We start from the raw sequence: 24,997 nt of genomic DNA on the forward strand, positions 1-24,997 counted from the left end.
AGAAAGACAAGGAATCATTTCAGGAAGTATTTCAAGAACAGTTAAAAGAAAGAGATGAAAATATGACAAACAAAATGATAGGAGTCCTCAAGAAAAAAGAAAATTTAGTAAGAGAAATTGCGTGGAAAAAAAGTGTAATTATTTTTGGACTGAAAGAAAAAAATGTTAAATATAGACCAAGAAGGGAAAAAGACGAAATGAAATCAGTAAAAGACCTACTAAAACATCTAAATGACGAGGATAGACAGAGCTTATAAGAGGAAGTAGAAGAAATCCATAGAAAGGGACCATATCAAGAAGGAAAAGTGAGACCAATTAAGATATTACTAAAATCACAAGCAGCAGCAGAAGTAGTACTATATAGAAAAACAAAACTCAGAGAAACAGAAGGTTGCAAAGATATATATATATATATATATATATATATATATATATATATATATATATATATATATATATATATATATATATATATATAGAAAAATAGAAACGAGGAGGAAAGGAAGAGACACAACGAACTGGTGGCAGAAGCAAGAGAAAAAAATAATGAAAAGTCAGAGGAGAAGAAGGCATTTTTTTAGAGAATTATAGGATACAGGATAAGGAAATGGTATATAAAAGAGAAGGAAGAGAAAAAAATGGAGCAAGTTTAACTAAAAATGATAAGAACAAGAGATTAAAAATGATGTATACAAACATAGATGGGATTTTATCTAGTAAATTAGAATTAAGAGATTACATAAAGAAAGAAAAACCAGATATTGTATGCCTGGTGGAAACAAAGTTAAATGAGGCAATAAAAATAGACATAGATAAAAGGTATAATATATGGAGGAGAGACAGAGTGGGTAAAGGAGGAAGAGGAGTCATGATGATAAGGAAGGAGATAGTGGTAAATCAAGTAGAGTTAGGGGAAGGAAAATCAGAAATACAGTATATTAAGATACATATTAATAAAAAAAAAATTAACAATCTTTGGAACATATGTGCCACCACAAACAAAATCATGAACTAACCAAGAATATAAAGACATGATAAATGACACAATAAGGAGTCTTACAAGAATCATTAAAGAAAGGAGAAAAGTGATATTGGTAGATTTCAACTGTAAGGACTGGGAAAATTATGAAAGTGGTATGGGGGAAGATGCCTGGGGAGATAGATTCCTGAACCTAATGATAGATAATTTAATGGTCCAGAGAGTAAAGGAAAAAACAAAATTCAGAGGAAACGATGAGCCGGCGAGATTGGACCTAGTCTTTACAAGGGATATACAAATTAACGATGATATAAGATATAAGTGCCCATTGGGAAAGAGTGACCATATAATATTAGAAATGGATATAGAAGAAGGAAAGGAAGATAGAGATGAATCATACAAAAGAGACCGATTAGATTACAGAAAGGCTGATATTGAGAACCTCAAGAGCTATTTTAAAAATGTAAACTGGGAGGAGATGGAAAACTCAGAAACTGTTCAAGAGAAATATAACTTATTTTTGGAAATATACAAAACAGGAGTCAGGGAATATGTCCCGAAATATAGACCTAAAGAAAAAGGAAAGAAAGATTGGTTTAATGCAAGATGTGCTAGGGCAAAGGAGAAACGAGATGGAGCATGGAAAAGGTGGAGAAGAAACAGAAATCCAGAAAATAAGGAAAACTTCAAAACAGCAAGAAATGAATATGCTAAGGTGAGAAAGGAAGAAGAAAGGAACTATGAAAAGGACATTGTTGAAAAATATAAGGAACAACCAAAATTGTTCTACAGATTCATAAATGGAAAAATAAGACAAAAAGAAACAATAGAAAGGTTAAAAGGAGAGAACGGAATAGTGGAAGACCCAAAAAGTATGGTAGAACTGTTAAATAGTAAATTTCATGAAGTCTTTACTAAGGAATCCAAATTTGAAAGACCACAGGGTAATAGAGAGACTGTCCATATGAAAGAGATTAAAGTAACCAAGCTTGAAATAAGAAAGTTGATGACGGAACTAGATGAGGAAGAGGCAATGGGACTGGATGAAGTCTCAGGCAGAATATTGAAAGAATGTAGAGAAGAACTAGCAAATCCTATATACAACATCATAAAATGCTCAATAGAAAATGGAACAGTGCCAGTGGAGTGGAAAAGAGCTGAGGTGGTTCCTATATATAAGAGCGGAAGGAAGGAAGAACCTTTAAATTACAGACCGGTATCACTAACTAGTGTAATATGGAAGATGTGTGAAAAAGTAATAAAGAAGCAATGGATTGAGTTTCTTGAAGACAACAAATTATTATCAAATAGCCAATTTGGTTTTAGAAAAGGTCGGTCATGTGTGACAAATTTATTGAGTTTCTACTCTAGAATAGTTGATAAAGTACAAGAGAGAGGATGGATTGACTGTATTTATTTAGATTTAAAAAAGGCGTTTGATAAAGTGCCACATGAAAGATTACTATGGAAGTTAGAGGAGAAGGGTGGCTTAAAAGGAAGCACATTGAGATGGATGAAAAATTACTTGAGGGGGAGAGAAATAAGGACGATAGTTAAAGATATGAAGTCCAAGTGGAGAACAGTAGACAGCGGAGTGCCACAGGGGTCAGTATTGGCGCCAATACTTTTCTCGTATATATAAATGACATGCCAGAGGGAGTGAACAGCTACATAAATCTGTTTGCGGACGATGTGAAACTGTGCAGAGTCATTAAACAAAGAGAGGATTGTGAAATACTACAGGAAGACTTAAACAAGATCTGGAAATGGAGTAAAAAATGGGAGATGGAATTCAATGTGGACAAAAGCCATGTCATGGAAATGGGAAAGAGTGAAAGACGACCGGTGGGAATCTATAAGATGGGAGATGGAGTAGAACTAGAAAAAGTAAAAAAGGAAAAGGACTTGGGAGTGACAATGGAAGAAAACAATCAACCGTTAAGTCATATTGATAGGATTTTCAGAGAGACGTATAATTTGCTAAGAAATATTGGATTAGCATTTCACTATATGGACAAAGAAATGATGAAGAAATTGATAAGTACTAAAATAAGACCTAGATTGGAATATGCAGGAGTTGTGTGGACCCCCCATAAAAAGAAATACATAAGGAAATTGGAGAGACTACAAAAAATGGTTCCAGAATTTAAAGGGATGACATATGAGGAGAGACTAAAAGCTATGGATCTACCAACCCTGCAACAGAGAAGAGAAAAAGGGGATCTGATACAAGTTTATAAATTGATTAACGGAATGGATCAAGTGGATAATGAAAAACTAATCCTTAGAGAAGAATATGACATTAGAAGCACAAGATCTCATAGTAAGAAACTGAAGAAGGGAATATGTCTGAGAGATGTTAAAAAATTTAGTTTCCCATAAAGTGGTGTCAGCAAAGAGTGTACATAGTTTTAAAGAAAAATTGGATAAGTGTAGATATGGAGACGGGGCCACATGAGCATAAAGCCCAGGCCCTGTAAAACTACAACTAGGTAAATACACACACAAGAGGTGAATTACACACACACACACACACACACACACACACACACACACACACACACACACACACACACACACACACACACACACACACACACACGGGACACCGTCGATGGCGGATGTGGTCGCTGAGCTCCAGAGCAATCATCTCTAATTCTACAGTTACCATTGCCTAAGAGTAACCAAGGTGAGAAAGGAGCTTGTAATGTTTGTCCCGTCTCCATATAGTCATGTTAACTGTTGATTAGCAAAATAATGTCCAGGGAAGGTGAATATAAACTGTAGCCTGCATTTGAGCCATCAGCTGGTTTGTTTACATCTGCGCAACATGGCGGCCGTGAACTCGAAAGATGAATCAGACTTCACAGGATTTCAAGGAATAATGGAGAAGAGCGTTTATGTGAAGAAAATTCTGGAGTTGGAAGGTAAAATTGAAAAACTGTTTGAAAAGTATGGGGGCCTGGAAACGAGTTATGACAATGTAATGAAAGAGTGTGCCGATATGAAGAAAGAAAATGAAGTACTGAAAGAGGAAGTTAAGCTAATTAAAGTGAATTGCGACAAATGTGGAGAATCTTTAGGAAAAGTGATGGAGAAGCAGGCTGAATGGAAAAAAAGTCAGGAAGTGGAAAGAAAGGAGGTAAATTACAAAGTTGCAAGTCTGGAAAAGGAAATCAAAGAGTCTGGGAGAAAACTTTGGGCCTTGCTGAAATTATAGATCAACAGATCATAGAAGAGAAGATTGCTGAGAAAGTGGTGAAGGTTATTAAGTCAAATGAGACATTGGTGAGGGAAACTGTAGACAAAAAGAGATGTGTGGTGATATTTGGTGTGGAGGAGGATAAGACACCGAGTAAAATGGAGAGAGAAAAACATAAAAAGGTGATAAATAATATCATTAATGTGGTGCAGGAGGAGGAAAAGACCTAGTACAAGAAATAGAGGACTTCCATAGAATTGGAAAGTTCACAGGAGAAGGTATGAGGCCAATAAGAATCAAACTTAAGTCACAAAAGGATGTAGATGAATTGGTGGAGAAGTCATGGAGGCTAGCCCAGCAGGAAACAACAAGGAAGATTTGGTTGAGAAGAGATCTCGGTGAAAAGGAAAGAGAAATGTTAAATGAGTTGAGAAAGGAGGCTTTGAAAAAAATGAAGAGAGGACAGAAGAGGAGAAGAAAGAGTTTTCTGGAGAATCTTGGATATGAGACTGAGGAAGTGGTTCATAACCCAGAAAAGTACAGCAAGAAAGGACTAAAGAAACTTACGTATGAGCGGAATGTAATGTATTCCAACATAAATGGAGTGATATCGGGATTTTAGAACTCAACGATTACTTGAGGGACAAGAACCCAGATATTGTGGGTCTTACTGAAACAAAACTGAGAGAGGAGAAGACCTGATGATGGTTGGAGAAGGAAATATAATGTTTGGAAAAGAAATAGAGTAGGTAAGATGGGAGGAGGAGTGATGTTGCTGGTTAAAAAGATATAAAGGTGGATCAAGTGAAAGAAGGTATGGGAAAGGCAGAAGTGCTAAAGATCAGAGCAGAAACTAATGAAGGAAAAAGAGGCACTACATAGTGGTGTACGTACCACCTAAGACAAATGCATGGTCAGTACAGGAATATGAAGAAATGATAAGTGATACAGGAACATGTCTGGAAGAAATGTTGGGTGGCTGTGAACGAACTATAATGATGGGAGATTTTAATTGTAAAGAGGTGTGTTGGGAGGACTGGTCAATGGAAGGATCAGAGACAACATGGGGAAATACACTATTGACACTGGCAATGGAAAATGTGTTAACTCAGTGGGTCAAAGAAGATACTAGGTTTGGAGGAGAGGGAGCATCGTCAAGACTGGACTTGGTCTTTAGTACAGAGCCAATGGTCATTGAGGAGATGAGGGTGGAGTGCCCTTTAGCAAAGAGTGATCATGCAGTTTTGGAGTTCAAGGTGATAGATGAAGAGAAATCTAGAAGAAATGAAGAATATAAAGTGGGAAGATGGAATTATGCCAAGACAGATTTTGGAAACCTAAAGAAATTCTTTCAAGAGACAAATTGGATGAAATTCAAGAGTGCTAAGGAGCAAATGAAAAGTGGAAGGAATTTATAAAAATATACAAAGAAGGTGAGAAAAATTTGTACCAATAAGACAACATAGAGAAGTTGGAAAGCAGGACTGGTTTAACGATAGATGTGAAAAGGCTAGAACAAGAAAAGAGGATGCATGGAAGAGGTGGAGAAGGAAAAGACGGATTAAGCAGTGGGAAAGTTACAAAAGAGCAAGAAATGAATATGTGTTGATTAGAAGAGAAGAAAGAAAGAAACAAGAAAAGGATATAATTGATAAATGTAAAGACCAACCAAGGCTTTTTACAGACATGTGAACAACAACATCAAAAATAGAGAAAGTATTGAAAGTTTAGAAGTAAATGGAGTATGCAGTGAGGATCCCAGGAAATGGCAGAGGCTATGAATGGATGCTTTCGGAAGGTATTCACAAAGGAGACTGCTTTTGACAAACCACTGGTAATGGAACAGAAAGGGATTATGAAGGAGTTTCAAGTAACTGTGGAGGAGATCAAGAATATGATGGGGAGTTTAGAAGTGAGAAAAGCTGTGGGACCTGATGGGGTATCAGGATGGATTTTAAGAGAATGCAGGAGCAACTGGCAGAAAAAGTTTGTGAAGTAATTGATGCCTCATTAAGGGAAGGTGTAGTGCCCCAAGACTGGAAAAGAGCTAACATTGTCCCAATTTATAAATCAGGTAACAAGAGAGACCCATTGAACTATAGACCAGTGTCACTTACAAGTGTGGTAGCTAAGATGTGTGAGAGGGTGGTGAAGAATAGATGGACAGACTTCTTGGAGAAAAATGACATACTTTGTGAGTGTCAATTTGGTTTTAGAAAAGGGCGTTCATGCACGACAAACCTGATATGTTACTATTCGAGGGTGATAGATGTAATACAGGAAAGAGATGGTTGGGCTGATGGAATATATCTGGATTTAAAAAGGCCTTTGATAAGGTACCACACGGAGACTGATCTGGAAACTTGAAATGGTAGGAGGAGTGCATGGCAGTTTACTAAAATGGATGGAAGACTTTTGGTAGGAAGAGAAATGAGAACAATAATTAAGGACAGACCATCAGAATGGGGCTTGGTGGAGAGTGGAGTTCCACAGGGATCAGTGTTGGCACCAGTAATGTTCGCGGTCTACATAAATGACATGGTGGATGGGGTGTCCAGTTATGTGAGCCTATTTGCAGACGATGCAAAATTGTTAAGAAAAGTGAGATGTGACAAAGATTGCGAACTACTCCAGGAAGACTTGGACAGAATATGGAAATGGAGCTGTACATGGCAAATGGAGTTCAACACGACAAAATGCAAGAAATTAGAGTTTGGCAAGAGTGAAAGAAGAATCAGGAGTATGTACAAGATAGGAAATGAAGACATAAAACCAGTCATGAAGAAAAAGACCTTGGGGTGACAATTACCAATGACCTATCGCCAGAGAGACATATAAACAAAATAATTGGAGAAGTATTGAACTTATTGAGGAACATAAGAGTGGCGTTCGTATATTTAGATGAAGAAATGATGAAGAAAATAATTACTGCAATGATAAGACCGAGGCTTGAATATGCAACAATACAGTGGGCTCCGAACTTAAAGAAACACATAAGGAAACTAGAGAAAGTACAGAGGGCTGCAACAAAAATGGTGCCTGACTTAAGAGATTTGACTTATGAAGACAGACTGAACAGAATGCAACTTCCGACCCTGGAAAACAGAAGAAGGGGAGACCTGATAGCAATATACAGAGTGATGATTGGCATGGAAAAATGGATAGGGAAGATCTGTGTATGTGGAATGAAAGAATGTCGAGAGGGCATGGAAAAAACTAAAATGGCCACTTATAGGAGAGATGTGAAAAAATATAGCTTCCCTCATAGAAGGGTGGAAGCATGGAATAGTTTAGACGTGGAAGTGGTCAACGCAAGGAATATTCATGATTTTAAGAAAAAGCTGGACATTAGTAGATATGGAGACGGGACAGTACGAGCATAGCTCTTTTCCCGTATGTTACAATTAGGTAAATACACACACACACACACACACACACACACACACACATTCACCGTCGTTACGTTTCATACATATATTGTATAACATGATGTGCCACAAGCAACGTGTGTGTGTGTTAGAGAGAAGAGGAGGAAGGGGTGAGATTAGACCTCATTTACTGACCTGCCAATCAGGAAAAGGTTTGGGAGGGGCTTATTTTTGGGGGTTCTGTTGATTTACTGAAAAATGAGTATAGTACCACACTCATTTTACCATCGTTGGATATCACATACCAATTAACCTTTATGATAAATATAGCATTAGCTCATGCAAAATACCATAAAATATGGCAAAAGAGGATACCCGTATTATCTGCTGTCTGGGTGGTTGTTGCGGTATGTACCGCCCTCCTTCCTTAGGGTATATCCTCAACAAAATAAAAAGCATGAAAAATATTAAAAATACCAATATTCCCGCAGACTGCTTGATTGGACACATCCTCCACATAGTCAATTTCTCCCAATTTCTAGGAATCTCCATGAAGTGGAATCTTTACTCAAAAATTTATCACGTAAAGGAGTCGGAGTTGCTCTTATTTTTACCGACTCCGACTCCGGCCAAAAGTAGCCAACTCCTCAACTCTGACTCCGACTCCACATCCCTGGTTATAATTGTAGTATTACTTATTTAATATTCATATACATACTTTAGATTATTTATGGAAGGTAATGTTCTTTTTCAGGAATTATGTATTGGGATCTAGAGTTAGGCTGCGGCTTCAGGAACTTGAGCTGGCCACACGCTTTTTGGGATCTTCTTCAGACATGACTCTTCTGGAGGCTGATGCAGTGCTGTTGGGCCTGATACAAACTACCAGAAGCAAGTGACTGCATGTAAATTGCTGGTTAGTAGTGTTGGAATTAACCTTAAAATAAAGGATAAATAAATTAATTTACTGATGGCAAATCGTTGCTTCCCTCGGATTATTCCATTTATATATATTAAAATAAAATTTTAATAAACATTTAAGCCATTAAAAGGGCAAATAATATTTAAAAGATAATCAAAGGGGATAACGAGCATGATGATAGGCATTGGCAACATTTTGGGTTCGACTACTGCGCTGGCACACACTCGTCCCAACTACCAAGGCGTTAACATCACCGCTCGTCCTCTTAACTACGTAAAAGCTACCACGTGCAGGAGAACTTGATCCCGCCAGACTCGATACTCCCACCGTATTGAAAGCCAGATAAGTTTCTAGCTGTTAATGTTAGCTTAGAGGTTGCAGGTCCTGTAGCTAGCTAGCTGTTCATTGGCAGCTGGAACACTGAAATGTGGGGATGAGTGCTCCCAGCCATAACTGCCGGGTAAGAGTCTGGTGATTAATTTTATTTACTGGCTTTCTCCTTTAAAGTTCTTATTCACATTTAACTTTTTATTCCCTTTAGGTTGTGTGGAACACTAATTTCTTACACAATTTACTTTTCAATAAGGTTGATTTTCAAAATGGTCTTTAATTTTCAATACGGTGTTCCATTCACTAGTGGTTAGAATTTCCTAATTCATAAGAATTAGGGAATTCAGGCGCAGATAGTCATGAAGGTACTCTTCTACGGTCATTCCTTTGTGCGTGCTTTGAGCAATTACTGCCATTGGGATAAAGAGTTAGAGATTGGCGGTAAGAGAGTTGAAATTGACTGCCACTTCAGATACCATTCAGGTAAGGATTACCAGTTTGTGTTAAATAGACCAGGTGAGTTTGAGTCCCTGGCTGAAGTAAATCCTGACATTGTAGTAATAATTTTTGGTGGTTACTCTCTCACTGTCCACAACACTAACTCAGAAATCAAACAGTGGATGAAGGCCTTTTATGAACGGCTTAACCAGCACTTGCCTCATTGCCTCAGGAGGAGGTAGTAGACACCTACCGAAACAATAACTTACTCCCAGTGAGATCTAATAGCACTAGTTCAGGTGTTGTTGTGAACCTTGCATTAAAGCTAGTTGTGATCTCGTTGAACGTTTCCCTTTGTGTCTCACAACTCAAGAGGGTAGTCACAGCCTACCCTCTAAAGACAGCTCTCCTTCACACAAAACTACTTGCACTTACCACACATACACCCTTCACTCCAAATCAAAATTTAAAAGAAAAATGGGACCCAAAATAAACAATGCCTCTCAGTCCCCTTCTGGGGAGGGGACCAAAAATGTCCCCAGGTCAGACACCTCTCCTGTTGAAGACCACAAATGCCTTGACACCTCCCTCAACTTTTTCTACATTAATTTCTGCAACATTCGCAATCTTAGATCTAATTTTCAATCTGTGGAACACCACCTCTCCTTTACTAAACCTCATCTTCTTTTCCTCACCGAAACACAGCTATCTGAGGCAACTGACAGTAGCCCTTCTCTGTTCCCTCCTACTTTCTCTATTCTCATTTTCACTCCAAAGCTGGAAGTTGCGTCTATGTACGCAACGACTTAACTTGCTCTTGTGCCCACGCTCTTGAGTCTTCCGAATTTTCCACCATCTGGCTATGACTTAACAGTCACTCTCAAACTAAATTCATCTGTGCTGTTTATCTCTCCCCTAACTCTTCTGACTATAGTAATTTCTTTGACTACTTAACTTCTAAAGTGGAGCACATTCTGTCCCTCTACCCTTTCGCTGAGATTTCCATTCTTGGAGATTTCAATGTTCACCGCCAGCTTTGGCTTTCCTCTCCCTTCACTGACCACCCTGGTGAACTAGCCTTCAACTTTGCTATCCTCCATGACCTAGAGCAACTGGTGCAACACCCTACTCATATTCCTGACCGTCTTGGAGACACGCCCAACATTCTTTATCTCTTCCTCACCTCTAACCCTTCTGCTCCGTTGGGCTCCTCCGATCACAATCTCATTTCTGTATCTTGTCCTATTTTTCCAATCCCTCCGCAGGATTCCCCAAAGCGAAGGTGCCTCTGGCGTTTTGCCTCTGCCAGTTGGGGGGACCTGAGGAGGTATTATGCTGACTTTCCCTGGAATGATTATTGCTTCCGTGTCAGAGACCCATCTCTTTGTGCTGAACGCATAACATGGAGGCGTACATTCCTCATTCTTTTTCTCAACCTAAACCTTCTAAACCTTGGTTTAACTCAGCCTGTTCTCGTGCTATACATGATAGAGAGGTTGCCCACAAAAGGTACTTGAGCCTTCCATCTCCTGAATCTCATGCACTTTATATCTCTGCCCGGAATCATGCCAAGTCTGTTCTTCAACTTGCCAAACACTCTTTCATAAATAGGAAATGTCAAAATCATTCAAACTCAAACTCTCCTCGTGACTTCTGGCATCTAGCCAAAAACATCTCAAATATCTTCACTTCTTCATCTTTCCCTCCTTTATTTCATCCTGATGGCACCACTGCCATCTTTTCTGTCTCTAAAGCTGAACTCTTTTCTCAAACCTTTGCTCACAACTCTACCTTGGACAATTCTGGGCTTGTCCCTCCCTCTCCTCCTCCCTCTGACTATTTCATGTCTACAATCAAAATTCTTCGTAATGATGTTTTCCATGCCCTTGCTGGCCTAAACCCTCGGAAGGCTTATGGACATGATGGGGTCCCTCAAAAACTGTGCTTCTGTGCTTGCACCTTGCCTGGCCAAACTCTTCCAACTTTGTCTATCGACTTGTACATTTCCTTCCTTCTGGAAGTTCGCCTACATTCAGCCTGTTCCTAAAAAGGGTGACCGTTCTAACCCTTCTAACTACCGTCCTATAGCTTTAATCTCTTGCTTGTCTAAAGTTTTTGAATCTATCCTGAATAGGAAGATTCTCAAACATCTGTCACTTCACAATCTTCTGTCTGATCGGCAGTATGGCTTCCGTCAAGGTCGCTCTACTGGTGATCATCTGGCTTTCATTACTGAGTCTTGGTCATCCTCTTTTAGAGATTTTGGTGAAACTTTTTCTGTTGCGTTAGACATATCAAAAACTTTTGTTAGAGTCTGGCATAAAGCTTTGATTTCAAAACTGCCCTCCTATGGCTTCTATCCTTCTCTCTGCAACTTTATCTCATGTTTCCTTTCTGACCACTCTATTGCTGCTGTGGTAGACGGCTACTGTTCTTCTAAAGCTATTAATAGTGGTGTTCCTCAGGGTTCTGCCAATGCCTATCATTATGCTCGTTATCCCCTTTGATTATCTTTTAAATATTATTTGCTCTTTTATTGGCTTAAATGTTTATTATAATTTTATTTTAATATATATAAATGGAATAACCCGAGGGAAGCAACGATTTCCCATTAGTAAATTAATCTATTTATCCTTTATTTTTAAGGTGTTGGAATTAACCTTAAAATAAAGGATAAATAAATTAATTTACTAATGGGAAATCGTGCTCGGTTATTCCATTTATATATATTAAAATAAAATTATAATAAACATTTAAGCCATTAAAAGAGCAAATAATATTTAAAAGATAATCAAAGGGGATAACGAGCGTAATGATAGGCATTGGCAACATTTTGGGGTCGGCTAGTGCGCTGGCACACTTGTCCCAACTACCAAGGCGTTAACATCACCGCTCGTCCTCTTTACTACGCAAAAGCTACCATGTGCAGGAGAACTTGATCCCACCAGACTCGATACTCCCACCGTATTGAAAACCAGATAAGTTTCTTGCTGTTAATGTTAGCTTAGAGGTTGCAGGTCCTGTAGCTAGCTAGCTATTCATTGGCAGCTGGAAGACTGAAATGTGGGGATGAGTGCTCCCAGCCATAACTGCCGGGTAAGAGTCTGGTGATTAATTTTATTTACTGGCTTTCTCCTTTAAAGTTCTTATTCACATTTAACTTTTATTAAATTCCTCTTAGGTTATGTGGAACACTAATTTCTAACAGTAGAAAATGGAAAATTTGTAGCATGTAGTATGCAACATATGATAGCATTATTTTTTCAATGTTATTAGATGTAAATACTCATCATTGCAGCTACCCATCTCAAGGATATGGGTGCAAGACATTTGCATATCTCTCTCTCTCTCTCTCTCTCTCTCTCTCTCTCTCTCTCTCTCTCTCTCTCTCTCTCTCTCTCTCTCTCCATTTAATTAACTAATGATATAAGAAAATTCTACACACACATTTACATAGTACTGTGTACAAAGAGGTTTGTTGTGATGTATTATACCAAAGATATATATAATGAATTACATGAGAATTTCTTCATCAAATTCTCAGCTTTATGTAAGTAAACATCTAAAATTTGTAGTGCCTGTCTTTACAGTCTCGGGTTTCTCTTTCCCTACCACATGTTTTTGTTATGTATAGTGTAGCTTCCACATGTCCGATCATGAAGAGTTGCCAGACATCTACTCTGAACTTCTTTACTCCAGGGAAGAGAAAATGGGTTCCGGCGGCATATCTGGGCTTCATCGGGGTGGAGATGCTTAACTTGGAGGCAGCTCTCTCTCTCTCTCTCTCTCTATACAGAAATAATGATGATAGTGATTTTTCATAATAGAACGTACATTAAGGAATAATCCCACGCAAATTTCTCTTGCCATTTTCCGAAGATGATAAACGAGACAAATCATTCATTTTTATAGTAAACTGATATATTGGGACCATAACAAATATATAAATAAAATGGAGTTATTGCCACCAGGGCTCATTGGTACTTATCCTTGTATAAGTGAATCATACCCCTTTGTAATAACAATAGAAGTCAAGTAAGCCACCATATCATATACAACCTACATTCAGAAAGATCGCATACAGTATGCTGGAAAAAAAACAGATCATCTTAGCAGAAAGCAGCCATGGCACAATATGCTTGACAGCAGATGTGTCACGAGTGCTCCAATGATGCAAAACATGTATTGTGTTGAAGGGATTAACAAAAACTCAAATGGGGGCATTGTCAGCATTTGAAGCCTACATTATAGCTAGATCAAGTTGCCAGCAATCATGAGAAAACAGCTGAAGTGAATCTTACCACAAAAAATTAAAACATATGCTACTTATATAAACAGTCACAGCATAGTGGAACATTAGAGGCTTGGTTAGTTATATAAGTGATGACAGTAAGTTAAGGGTTAAGATACCAATACCTTTTTAACTGGTTTGTGTTATTAAAGGATTTCATAATAAGTAGGACTCTGACCGACCTAGGGACTAAAGTCTGAGTTGAACTGCCCGCCCATTTTTTTTTCTTTTTCACTTTCTTTTATTTCGTTTTCCATTAACATTATAAAAAATCTAATTCCAACAAAAAAATTGCATTTTTGTAGTAGTTTAAAATGATACCAAACAAAAGTTGACCAGAGTTTATACCAAGTTTGTGAAAATTTTTGAAGTGTAAAAAAACACTTTTTGAGATATTCCCTCCAAAAGATTTTTCATAATTTCGTCCTTGTTTTGCTATTTGTGTTCATCTGATTGACTAAAATTTTCACACATGATTGTTTGTTCAATGGTGACTTCCTGGAGCATGATAGGATAATGCATCAGATCTCCTCTTTAGAAAATATTCACTTGTACATTGTAAAAAAGTTTAAGGTAATCATTTCTCTAAATAGAATGCAGTACACATTCATTGGTCACTTCCGCAGCTGGTCTTGAAAAGTAGCCTGTGATTGAGTAGCAGCTGTGAAGGGAAGGGACTCAAGGGAGGAGGAGAGTCAAAGGAATTAGCACCAGCCCTATGCTACCTACCCACAACACTCTCTCTCTCTCTCTCTCTCTCTCTCTCTCTCTCTCTCTCTCTCTCTCTCTCTCTCTCTCTCTCTCTCTCTCTCTCTCTCTCTCTCTCTCTCTCTCTCTCTCTCTCTCTCTCTCTCTCTCTCTCTCTCTCTCTCATCTCATTATTATTATTATTATTATTATTATTATTGTTGTTACTATCATTATTATTATTATCAGTGTGTCCACTTACACACACACACACACACACACACACACACACACACAGGGAAGATCTGTGTATGTGGAATGAAAGAATGTCGAGAGGGCATGGGAAAAAACTAAAAATGGCCACTTATAGGAGAGATGTGAAAAAATATAGCTTCTCCCATAGAAGGGTGGAAGCATGGAATAGTTTAGACGTGGAAGTGGTCAACGCAAGGAATATTCATGATTTTAAGAAAAAGCTGGACATTAATAGATATGGAGACGGGACAACACGAGCATAGCTCTTTTCCCGTATGTTACAATTAGGTAAATACAATTAGGTAAATACACACACACACACACACACACGAAAGAATAGAGGAGGAAAAGATCAAGTTTTTTTTGGAGGATGAGAAATGGGAGGCTAAAGAAGTGGTGGATAAAACAGACGGAATAGGCATTACATGGAAGAACGAGACTAGGAATGGAATAAAAGTGCCTTACACGAACATAGATGGATTTCTGTCTAAGAGGCTAGAATGTATGGATTACCTAAGAAATAACGAACCGGACATAATGTGTGTAGTGGAAATAAAGCTAAGGCCCAAAATAAAGCTAGACTGGTTTGTTGTAAAACACTACAAAGAATGGAAAAATGATAGAAAAAATAAAGGTGGTGGTGGTATAATGGTTCTTACTAAGGAAGATCTGATAGTGAAGGAGGTGACCTATAGTAAGAGAAATGAGGAAGTGATAAGTATGCTTATAACAGATGGCAAGAGGGACATTAATATTATAACAGTATACATACCACCCAGAACCAATGCTTGGGAATATGAACAGTACCAAATGGTGATGAGAAATACTCTAGACAGAATGAAGCAAGAACTCAACAGAAAGGATAGAGTGATGATAGTTGGAGACTTTAATTGCAAAGAAATAGTGTGGGAAGACTACGAAGTGGTGAAAGGTGGTGAGTGGGCAGAAGAATTGTTAAAGGTAGCAACAAATAACTTGATAGCACAGTGGGTGAGATCACCAACAAGGTGCAGGGGACAGGATGTTGCAGCAAGGTTGGATTTGGTATTTACCAGGGGAATCTCTCTAAAAGAGGAAATTGAACATGAAAGTCCCTTGGGGAAAAGTGATCATGATGTCCTAAGCTTTGAGCTGGATACAGAATTAAGCACGAATAAGATTGTGGAACGAGGAGGAAAAATTAAATTATACTAGGGCAAATTATAACCATATAAGGGAGTTCTTTAATGAAATTGACTGGTCGTGGTATACCAGGAAAGAGATATGCAATTGAAATACGATAAATTTATGGATTTGTATAACTCTGCTGTGAAAAAGTTTGTGCCATATTACAGGAAGGGACTTTAAATAATAAACAGTGGTTTAATAGAAATTGTGAAGAAGCAAAAAGAACAAAGAAAAGGCATGGAAGAAACTTAAGAAAAGCAGAGATGTATTATCAAGGGAAGGCTACAAAACAGCAAGGAATAGATATGTTGAAGTAAGGAGAACAGCACAGAAGGAATATGAACAGAGGGTGGTGGAAAACTGTGATAGTGACCCAAAAATGTTTTACAAATTCATAAATGGAAAACTAAATAAAAGGGAGGCAATAGAAAAGGTAAAAACCGGGAAAGAAGTATATGAAGATGCTGGAGAGATAGCTAAAATTTTGAACGACAACTTTTGCAAAGTGTTGACAAAGGAGGAGCATTTTATGGGAGGAAGGCCTACGGAAATAAAGCAAATGCAGGACATCATGGTTACTAAGGAAGATGTAAGGAAAGTTATAAGCAATCTGGATATTAATAAATCAGTGGGGCCTGATGGCATATCTGGGAGGTTGCTAAAAGAATGTAAGGATCAATTGTTGAACCCCATATTTGATATTGTGAAACCTCCATACGAACAGGATTAGTCCCGAAAGAGTGGAAAAGAGCTGACATTGTGCCTATATATAAGAATGGTAGTAGAATGGAACCGCTAATTATAGACCAGTATCGTTGACTAGTATATTGTGCAAGGTATGTGAAGAAGTAATTAAAGCTAAGTGGAGTGAGTATCTAGAAAGTGAAAACATTCTGAGTGAAAGGCAGTTTGGTTTCAGAAAAGGAAGATCGTGTGTATCCAATTTATTATGTTTTTATTCAAGAGTGACTGACATACTGCAACATAGAGAGGGATGGGTGGATGCTATCTACCTGGACTTGAGAAAGGCCTTTGATAAAGTACCACACAATAGACTGATGTGGAAACTAAAGATGACTGGAGGAGTAAATGATAAACTAGCAAAATGGATGGAAAATTACTTAATGGGAAGAGAAATGAGAACAGTGGTGAGAGGAAAGAAGTCCGAGTGGAAGAAGGTAACCAGTGGAGTTCCACAAGGGTCAGTGCTGGGTCCCATCATGTTTTTGATTTATGTTAATGATATGCCAGTAGGAATTGACAGTTATATGAACATGTTTGGACGATACTAAAATTATGAGGAGAGTAAGAATGTGGAAGATTGTAACAAGTTACAGGAAGATCTTGATAAAATATATGAGTGGAGTAAAGAGTGGCAGATGGAATTTAATATAGACAAGACCCATGTTATGAAAATGGGAAGAAGTAGATACAGACCAAACTGGGATTACAGACTGGGTGATGAGAAAATTAAAGAGACCAATGAGGAGAAAGACTTAGGAGTAACCGTGCAAAACACTTTGTCACCGGAGAAACACATTAACAAGATTTTTTGGAAAACATACAACATGCTTCAAAATATTGGCCTTGCATTCCACTACCTAGATGAAGGAATGATGAAGAAGATATTATGCACCTTAATAAGACCCCAGTTAGAATATGCAGCATGTGTCTGGTCACCGCATATGAAGAAAAATGTGAAGAAGGTAGAAAGGGTACAAAGGCTGGCAACAAGGATGGTACCAGGACTCAGGGAGTTAGACTATGAGGAAAGACTGAGGAAGCTGGGGCTGACCACATTAGAAGAGAGAAGAACAAGAGGAGACATGATAACTATGTATAAATTGGTGAACAAGATTGACATACTAGATGGAGATTTGATAAAGGTGACCACAAGTAATTATCTCCGAGGTCATGGAAAAAAGCTAATAAAGGACATCTGTCTAAATGACGTGAGAAAATACAGTTTCCCCCATCGTAGCATTGATAAGTGGAATAAACTGAGCAGTCATGTCGTTGACGCAGTGTGTGTCAATCAGATGAAAGAGAGATATGACAGGAGATAGAACACAGAGAGCTTAGCTCGGGCCTTGTAATACACAAATAGGTAAATACACACACACACATACACAAAGGTCGGTCATGTGTGACAAATTTATTGAGTTTCTACTCTAGAATAGTTGATAAAGTACAAGAGAGAGAGGGATGGGTTGACTGTATTTATTTAGATCTAAAAAAGGCTTTTGATAAAGTGCCACATGAAAGATTACTATGGAAGTTAGAGGAGAAGGGTGGCTTAAAAGGAAGCACATTGAGATGGATGAAGAATTACTTAAGGGAGAGAGAAATAAGGACGATAGTTAAAGATATGAAGTCCAAGGGGAGAACAGTAGACAGCGGAGTGCCACAGGGGTCAGTATTGGCACCAATACTTTTTCTCGTATATATAAATGTCATGCCAGAGGGAGTGAACAGCTACATAAATCTGTTTGTGGACGATGCGAAACTGTGCAGGGTCATTAAAGAAAAAGAGGATTATGAAATACTACAGGAAGACTTAAACAAGATCTGGAAATGGAGCAAAAAATGGGAGATGGAATTCAATGTGGACAAAAGCCATGTCATGGAAATGGGAAAAAGTGAAAGACGACCAGTGGGAATGTTTAAGATGGGAGATGGAGTAGAACTAGAAAAAGTAGAAAAGGAAAAGGACTTGGGAGTGACAATGGAAGAAAATAATCAACCGGTTAGCCATATTGATAGAATTTAGAGACGTATAATTTGCTAAGGAATATTGGAGTAGCATTTCACTATATGGACAAGGAAATGATGAAGAAATTGATAAGTACTAAAATAAGACCTAGATTGGAATATGCAGGAGTTGTGTGGACTCCCCATAAAAAGAAACACGTAAGAAAATTAGAGAGACTACAAAAAATGGCTACAAGAATGGTTCCAGAATTTAAAGGGATGGCATATGAGGAGAGACTAAAGGCAATGGATCTACCAACCTTGGAGCAGAGAAGAGAGAAGGGATCTGATACAAGTTTATAAATTGATTAACGGAATGGATGAAGTGGATAATGAGAAACTGATCCTGAGAGAAGAATATGACTTTAGAAGCACAAGATCGCATAGTAAGAAACTAAGGAAGGGACGATGTCTGAGAGATGTTAAAAATTTAGTTTCCGCAAAGATGTGTTGAGACTTGGAACAGTTTGAGTGAGGAAGTGGTATCAGCAAAGAGTGTACATAGTTTTAAAGAAAAATTGGATAAGTGTAGATATGGAGACGGGACCACACGAGCATAAAGCCCAGGCCCTGTAAAACTACAACTAGGTAAATACACACACACACACCGTCGCCGTCGCTGAGAGAGGACGCTCTCTCGCTGCGGACGGAAGAAGTGAAAATACCTATGGTGTTACAGGGCCCGGGTACCTCTGAGTTAGTGTCCTGTTGATGTCCTACTGTCGCATAGTGTTGAAAGTGAGGGATATGGAGAGTGGTCCCTAAGAGGAGAGTGTGGGCGGTGATTGTTTTGGCCGTAATCAGCTGACGATAGCAAACATGGCGGCTACCCCTAGGCAACCCAAGGATTTTGAAGGTTTTGTAACTACTCCAAGAGGACTGGAGAAATTAGATATGGATGCAAGAATCCAGGCACTGGAAAGTAAGTTCCTAAACATTTTGTCCATAGAAGAAAAACTGGATAGAATTATAGCCGAGAATGATTCGTTCAAAAAAGAAATCTGTTTGTTAATGATAGCGAATAAAGAGCTATTGAAGGAAAAAGTAGAGATGGAGAAGGAAAACCAATAACTAAGGAAACAATGTGAAGAGATGAAGGCTAAACTCCTAGAAATGGAGATGAAAATATCCGAAAGGGACTTGAGGAAGGAAGAATGCCTTAATCTAATTGATGCCAGGATGAAAGAAGTGAACCATGAACATCAGGAGATACAAAGGTCCTTTAGGGAGATAGTGAAAAAGCAGGAAGAGGAAAATAAAGTGATTCGCAGAGTGAAATGGTAAAGGCACTAAAGGAAAATGAGTATGTGGTGAGAGATATTGCTGAAAAGAAAAAAATGTGTGATCATAACAGGATTGAGGGAGGAAACTAACAGAAACTGGCAGGATAGGAGGAATAAGGAAAATGACAGGATTAAGTCTTTACTGAATAAGATCTCTGTGGAGGAAGAGAACCTATATGCTGAGGTAGAAGAATGTGAGATTGGGAGTTTTTGAGGAAGGCAAGAATAGACCAATAAAATTGAAATTAAAAGTCTCAGGTGGAAGCTGAGGCCTTGTTGAGGAGGACTTGGAAACTTAAGGACTGAGGAAACCAAAACAATTTACATAAGAAGAAATATGTTACAGGATGAGCGAATGAAAATGAAAGAGCTTGTAACTGAAGTTGAAAGAGAGGAATGACGAAAGAACAGAGGAGGAAAAGACCCAAGTTTTTTTGGAGGATGAGAAATGGGAGGCTAAAGAAGTGGTGGATAAAACAGACAGAATAGACATTACATGGAAGAAAGAGACTAGGAATGGAATACAAGTGACTTACATGAATATAGATGGATTTCTGTCTAAGAGGCTAGAATGTATGGATTACCTAAGAAATAACAAACCGGACATAATGTGTATAGTGGAAATAAAGCTAGACTGGTTTGTTGTAAAACACTACAAAGTATGGAGAAATGATAGAAAAAATAAAGGAGGTGGTGGTATAATGGTTCTTACTTAGGAAGATCTGATAGTGAAGGAGGTGAACTATAGTAAGAGAAATGAGGAAGTGATAAGTATGCTTATAACAGATGGCAAGAGGGACATTAATATTGTAACAGTATACATACCACCCAGAACCAATGCTTGGGAATATGAACAGTACCAAATGGTGATGAGAAATACTCTAGACAGAATGAAGCAAGAACTTATCAGAAAGGATAGAGTGATGATAGTCGGAGACTTTAATTGTAAAGAAATAGTGTGGGAAGACTACGAAGTGGTGAACGGTGGTGAGTGGGCAGAGGAATTGTTAAAGATAGCAACAAATAACTTGATGACACAGTGGGTGAGATCACCAACAAGGTGCAGGGGACAAGATGTTGCAGCAAGGTTGGATTTGGTATTTACCAGGGGCATCTCTCCAAAAGAAGAAATTGAACATAAATGTCCCTTGGGGAGAAGCGATCATGATGTCCTAAGCTTTGAGCTGGATACGGAATTAAGCATGAATAAGATTGTGGAACGCAGGGAGGAAAAATTAAATTATATTAGGGCAAATTATAACCATATAAGGGAGTTCTTTAATGAAATTGACTGGTCCGTGGTATACCAGGAAAGGGATATGCAATTGAAATACGATAAATTTATGGATTTGTATAACTCTGCTGTGAAAAAGTTTGTGCCATATTACAGAAGGAGGACTTTAAATAATAAACAGTGGTTTAATAGAAATTGTGAAGAAGCAAAAAAGAACAAAGAAAAGGCATGGAAGAAACTTAAGAAAACAGTGATGTATTATCAAGAGAAGTTTACAAAACAGCAAGGAATAGATATGTTGAAGGAAGGAGAACAGCACAGAAGGAATATGAACAGAGGGTGGTGGAAAACTGTGATAGTGACCCAAAAATGTTTTACAAATTCATAAATGGAAAACTAAATAAAAGGGAGGCAATAGTAAAGGTAAAAAACGGGGAAGAAGTATATGAGGATGCTGGAGATATAGTTCAAATTTTGAACGACAACTTTTGCAAAGTGTTTACAAAGGAGGAGCAGTTTATGGAAGGAAGACCTACGGAAATAAAGCAAATGCAGAACATCATGGTTACTAAAGAAAATGTAAGGAAAATTATAAGCAATCTGGATATTAATAAATCAATGGGGCCTTATGGCATATCTGGGAGGTTGCTAAATGAATGTAAGGATCAATTGTTGAACCCCGTATTTGATATTGTGGAAACCTCCATACGAACAGGATTAGTCCTGAAAGAGTGGAAAAGAGCTGACATTGTGCCTATATATAAGAATGGTAGTAGAATGGAACCGCTAAATTATAGACCAGTATCGTTGACTAGTATATTGTGCAAGGTATGTGAAGAAGTAATTAAAGCTAAGTGGAGTGAGTATCTAGAAAGTGAAAACATTCTGAGTGAAAGACAGTTTGGTTTCAGAAAAGGAAGATCGTGTATCCAATTTATTATGTTTTTATTCAAGAGTGACTGACATACTACAACATAGAGAGGGATGGGTGGATGCTATCTACCTGGACTTGAGAAAGGTCTTTGATAAAGTACCACACAATAGACTGATGTGGAAACTAAAGAAGATTGGAGGAGTAAATGATAAACTAGCAGAATGGATGGAAAATTACTTAGTGGGAAGAGAAATGAGAACAGTGGTGAGAGGAAGGAAGTTCGAGTGGAAGAAGGTAACCAGTGGAGTTCCACAAGGATCAGTGCTTGGTCCCATCATGTTTTTGATTTATGTTAATGATATGCCAGTAGGAATTGACAGTTACATGAACATGTTTGCGGACGATACTAAAATTATGAGGAGAGTAAGGAATGTGGAAGATTGTAACAAGTTACAGGAAGATCTTGATAAAATATATGAGTGGAGTAAGGAGTGGCAGATGGAATTTAATATAGACAAGACCCATGTTATGAAAATGGGAAGAAGTAGATACAGACCAAACTGGGATTACAGGCTGGGTGATGAGAAAATTAAAGAGACCAATGAGGAGAAAGACTTAGGAGTAACCGTGCAAAATACTTTGTCACCGGAGAAACACATTAACAAGATTTTTTGGAAAACATATAACATGCTTCAAAATATTGGCCTTGCGTTCCACTACCTAGATGAAGGAATGATGAAGAAGATATTATGTACCTTAATAAGACCCCAGTTAGAATATGCAGCTTGTGTCTGCTGGTCACCGCATATGAAGAAAAATGTGAAGAAGGTAGAAAGGGTACAGAGGCTGGCAACAAGGATGGTACCAGGATTCAGGGAGTTAGACTATGAGGAAAGACTGAGGAAGCTGGGGCTGACCACATTAGAAGAGAGAAGAACAAGAGGAGACATGATAACGATGTATAAATTGGTGAACAAGATTGACATACTGGACAGAGAGTTGATAAAGGTGACCACAAGTAATCATCTCCGAGGACATGGAAAAAGCTAATAAAGACATCTGTCTAAATGACGTGAGAAAATACAGTTTCCCGCATCGTAGCATTGATAAGTGGAATAAACTGAGCAGTGATGTCATTGACGCGGTGTGTGTCAATCAGATGAAAGAGAGATATGACAGGAATGGACAAGGAGACAGGACACAGAGAGCTTAGCTCGGGCCCTGTAATACACAAATAGGTAAATACACACACACACACACACACACACACACACACAAGCATATTGGAAGTTAGGGATTATTTGAAAGAGAAAAAGCCAGATGCAATGTGAATTGTTGAAACAAAACTAAGAGAAGAGATCCATGTCAACTTTAAAGAGGAGGGATAATAATACCTGGAGGAGAGACAGGAAGGATAAAGAGGAATGGTTCGTGATAATATATGTGTGGAGGATGTGCAATATGGTGAGGACAAAGTAGAAGTAATGGGAGTAACAATCAAAACAGAAGATTTGAAGAAGAGAAAGATTATAGTTACATATGTTCCACCAAAGACTAATACTTGGAGAACAGAAGAACATAAAGATATGCAAAGAGAGGTGATAAAGTGCCTAGATAACATGATAAGAAGAGATAGAAGAATACTTTTAGTTGGAGAGTTTATCTGTAAAAGAGTAAACTGGAGAGAGATGGAAGTAATGGATAATGCTGGGCAGTGGAGCGAGAAAGTGTTACAGTTGACTATGGTTAATACAATGGACCAGTGGGTGGAGGAATCAACAAGAGACAGGGGGGAAGAAGAACCATCCTTGCTTGACCTAGTTTTCACAAAGAAACCAGAGACCCCTCCAATCATACAATACCTTAATCCAATGGGGAGAAGTGATCATGTGACATTAGAGATGCAAATTCAGGAAGAAGATGAGATAAGTTAGAGAGGACTATAAAGGAGAGAGATTAAATTATACAAGAGCGGATTTTGAAAAATTAAGGATCTATTTTGCTGATATTGAGTGGTTATACTATGTACAGAAAGACAGTACAAGGGAAATATGACATATTCTTACAGAAATATGATGGAGTAAAAAAGTTTGTACCTGTTTATAGAGTTCAGAAAAAAAAAAAAACATGCTTAGCATAATGCTAGATGGATATAAGCAAAAAAGGCAAAAGATAAAGTGTGGAAGAAACTCGTAAAGCAGGGATAAATGACTATAACAGACAGCAAAACAAAGATGCCAGAAATTAATATATTAGAGTAAGGAGAAAGGAAGAAAGAAATTTTGAGAAAGATGTAGTGAATAAAAGCAAAGATGAACCCAAACTTTTCTACAAGTTTATAAACGGCAAAACAAAGAATAAGGAAACAATTTAAAAAATAATTAAAGAAGGGAAGACATACCAAACAGAGAAGGAAATGTGTGAAATAATGAATGAGAGCTTCAAAACAGTGTTCACTGCAGAAGATTTCACAGAACCTAATATGAACTAGGATTGCCAAGGATTTCAGGAGATCACAGTGCACAAAGAGGATACTGGAAGATTATTGGATAAGTTGGATGTCAGAAAAGCAATGGGACCAGATGATGTATCAATATTAGCTAATATCTGTAGCACATACACCATCGACAGAGCACAAGCAGTGACCAGCCTTGAGAGGCAATGTTGGTAAGTGTTTGCGTATTTGAGTTGCGAAATAACTATTTATTTTATGAATTTCTGTTAATTGTAAGTAATAGTCTATGTATAGACCATACTACAATTTAGTGCGATAAAATCAGAACAAACGTCTATATAGATGATCCAACTAAAGTCCCAATTTTGAAACGTCTATATATAGATGCCCCTTTGGGGAGAGGTTAACCCCTTCGCGCCGGATGTCAAAAAAGCCCACCTGTATGATATACGGGTGGTAGTGCCGCGCGCCCAAGCACGGGAAACTCGTGCAAGCTTGTCATACTTGTCATCTTTGTGTATTATGCTGCTATTTTTTAGTCACTATATCGCCTTCGAAGAGGAAAGTGGACGCTTCTCTCTTCAGAGAAAGAGAGAGAGAGAGAGAGAGAGATTAGAAAATTTGTTGGTTTGGTGTGTGTGTAATTCACTGTTTGATCTGTTTGTTTGATCTGCTCTAGTCTCTGACGAGACAGCCAGACGTTACCCTACGGAACGAGCTCAGAGCTCATTATTTCCGATCTTGGGATAGATCTGAGACCA

At 38.1% G+C, this 24,997-nt stretch overlaps 1 protein-coding gene across 2 annotated transcripts in view; it reads left to right on the forward strand.

Moving 5' to 3' along the window:
• The window catches only part of LOC123516914 (28S ribosomal protein S28, mitochondrial-like), an 84,505-nt gene that overhangs the window by 53,410 nt on the left and 6,098 nt on the right, over window positions 1–24,997 (forward strand). For both annotated transcript variants that reach the window (XM_045276682.1, XM_045276683.1), the window contains exon 3: window positions 8,304–8,465. In XM_045276682.1, coding sequence (XP_045132617.1) covers window positions 8,304–8,448 — 145 coding nt within the window. In that variant the 3' untranslated portion in view covers window positions 8,449–8,465. The remainder of the gene's footprint in view (window positions 1–8,303; window positions 8,466–24,997) is intronic.

This window comes from Portunus trituberculatus, chromosome 41 (genome assembly GCF_017591435.1).
Source record: "Portunus trituberculatus isolate SZX2019 chromosome 41, ASM1759143v1, whole genome shotgun sequence".
Lineage (NCBI taxonomy): Eukaryota > Metazoa > Arthropoda > Malacostraca > Decapoda > Portunidae > Portunus > Portunus trituberculatus.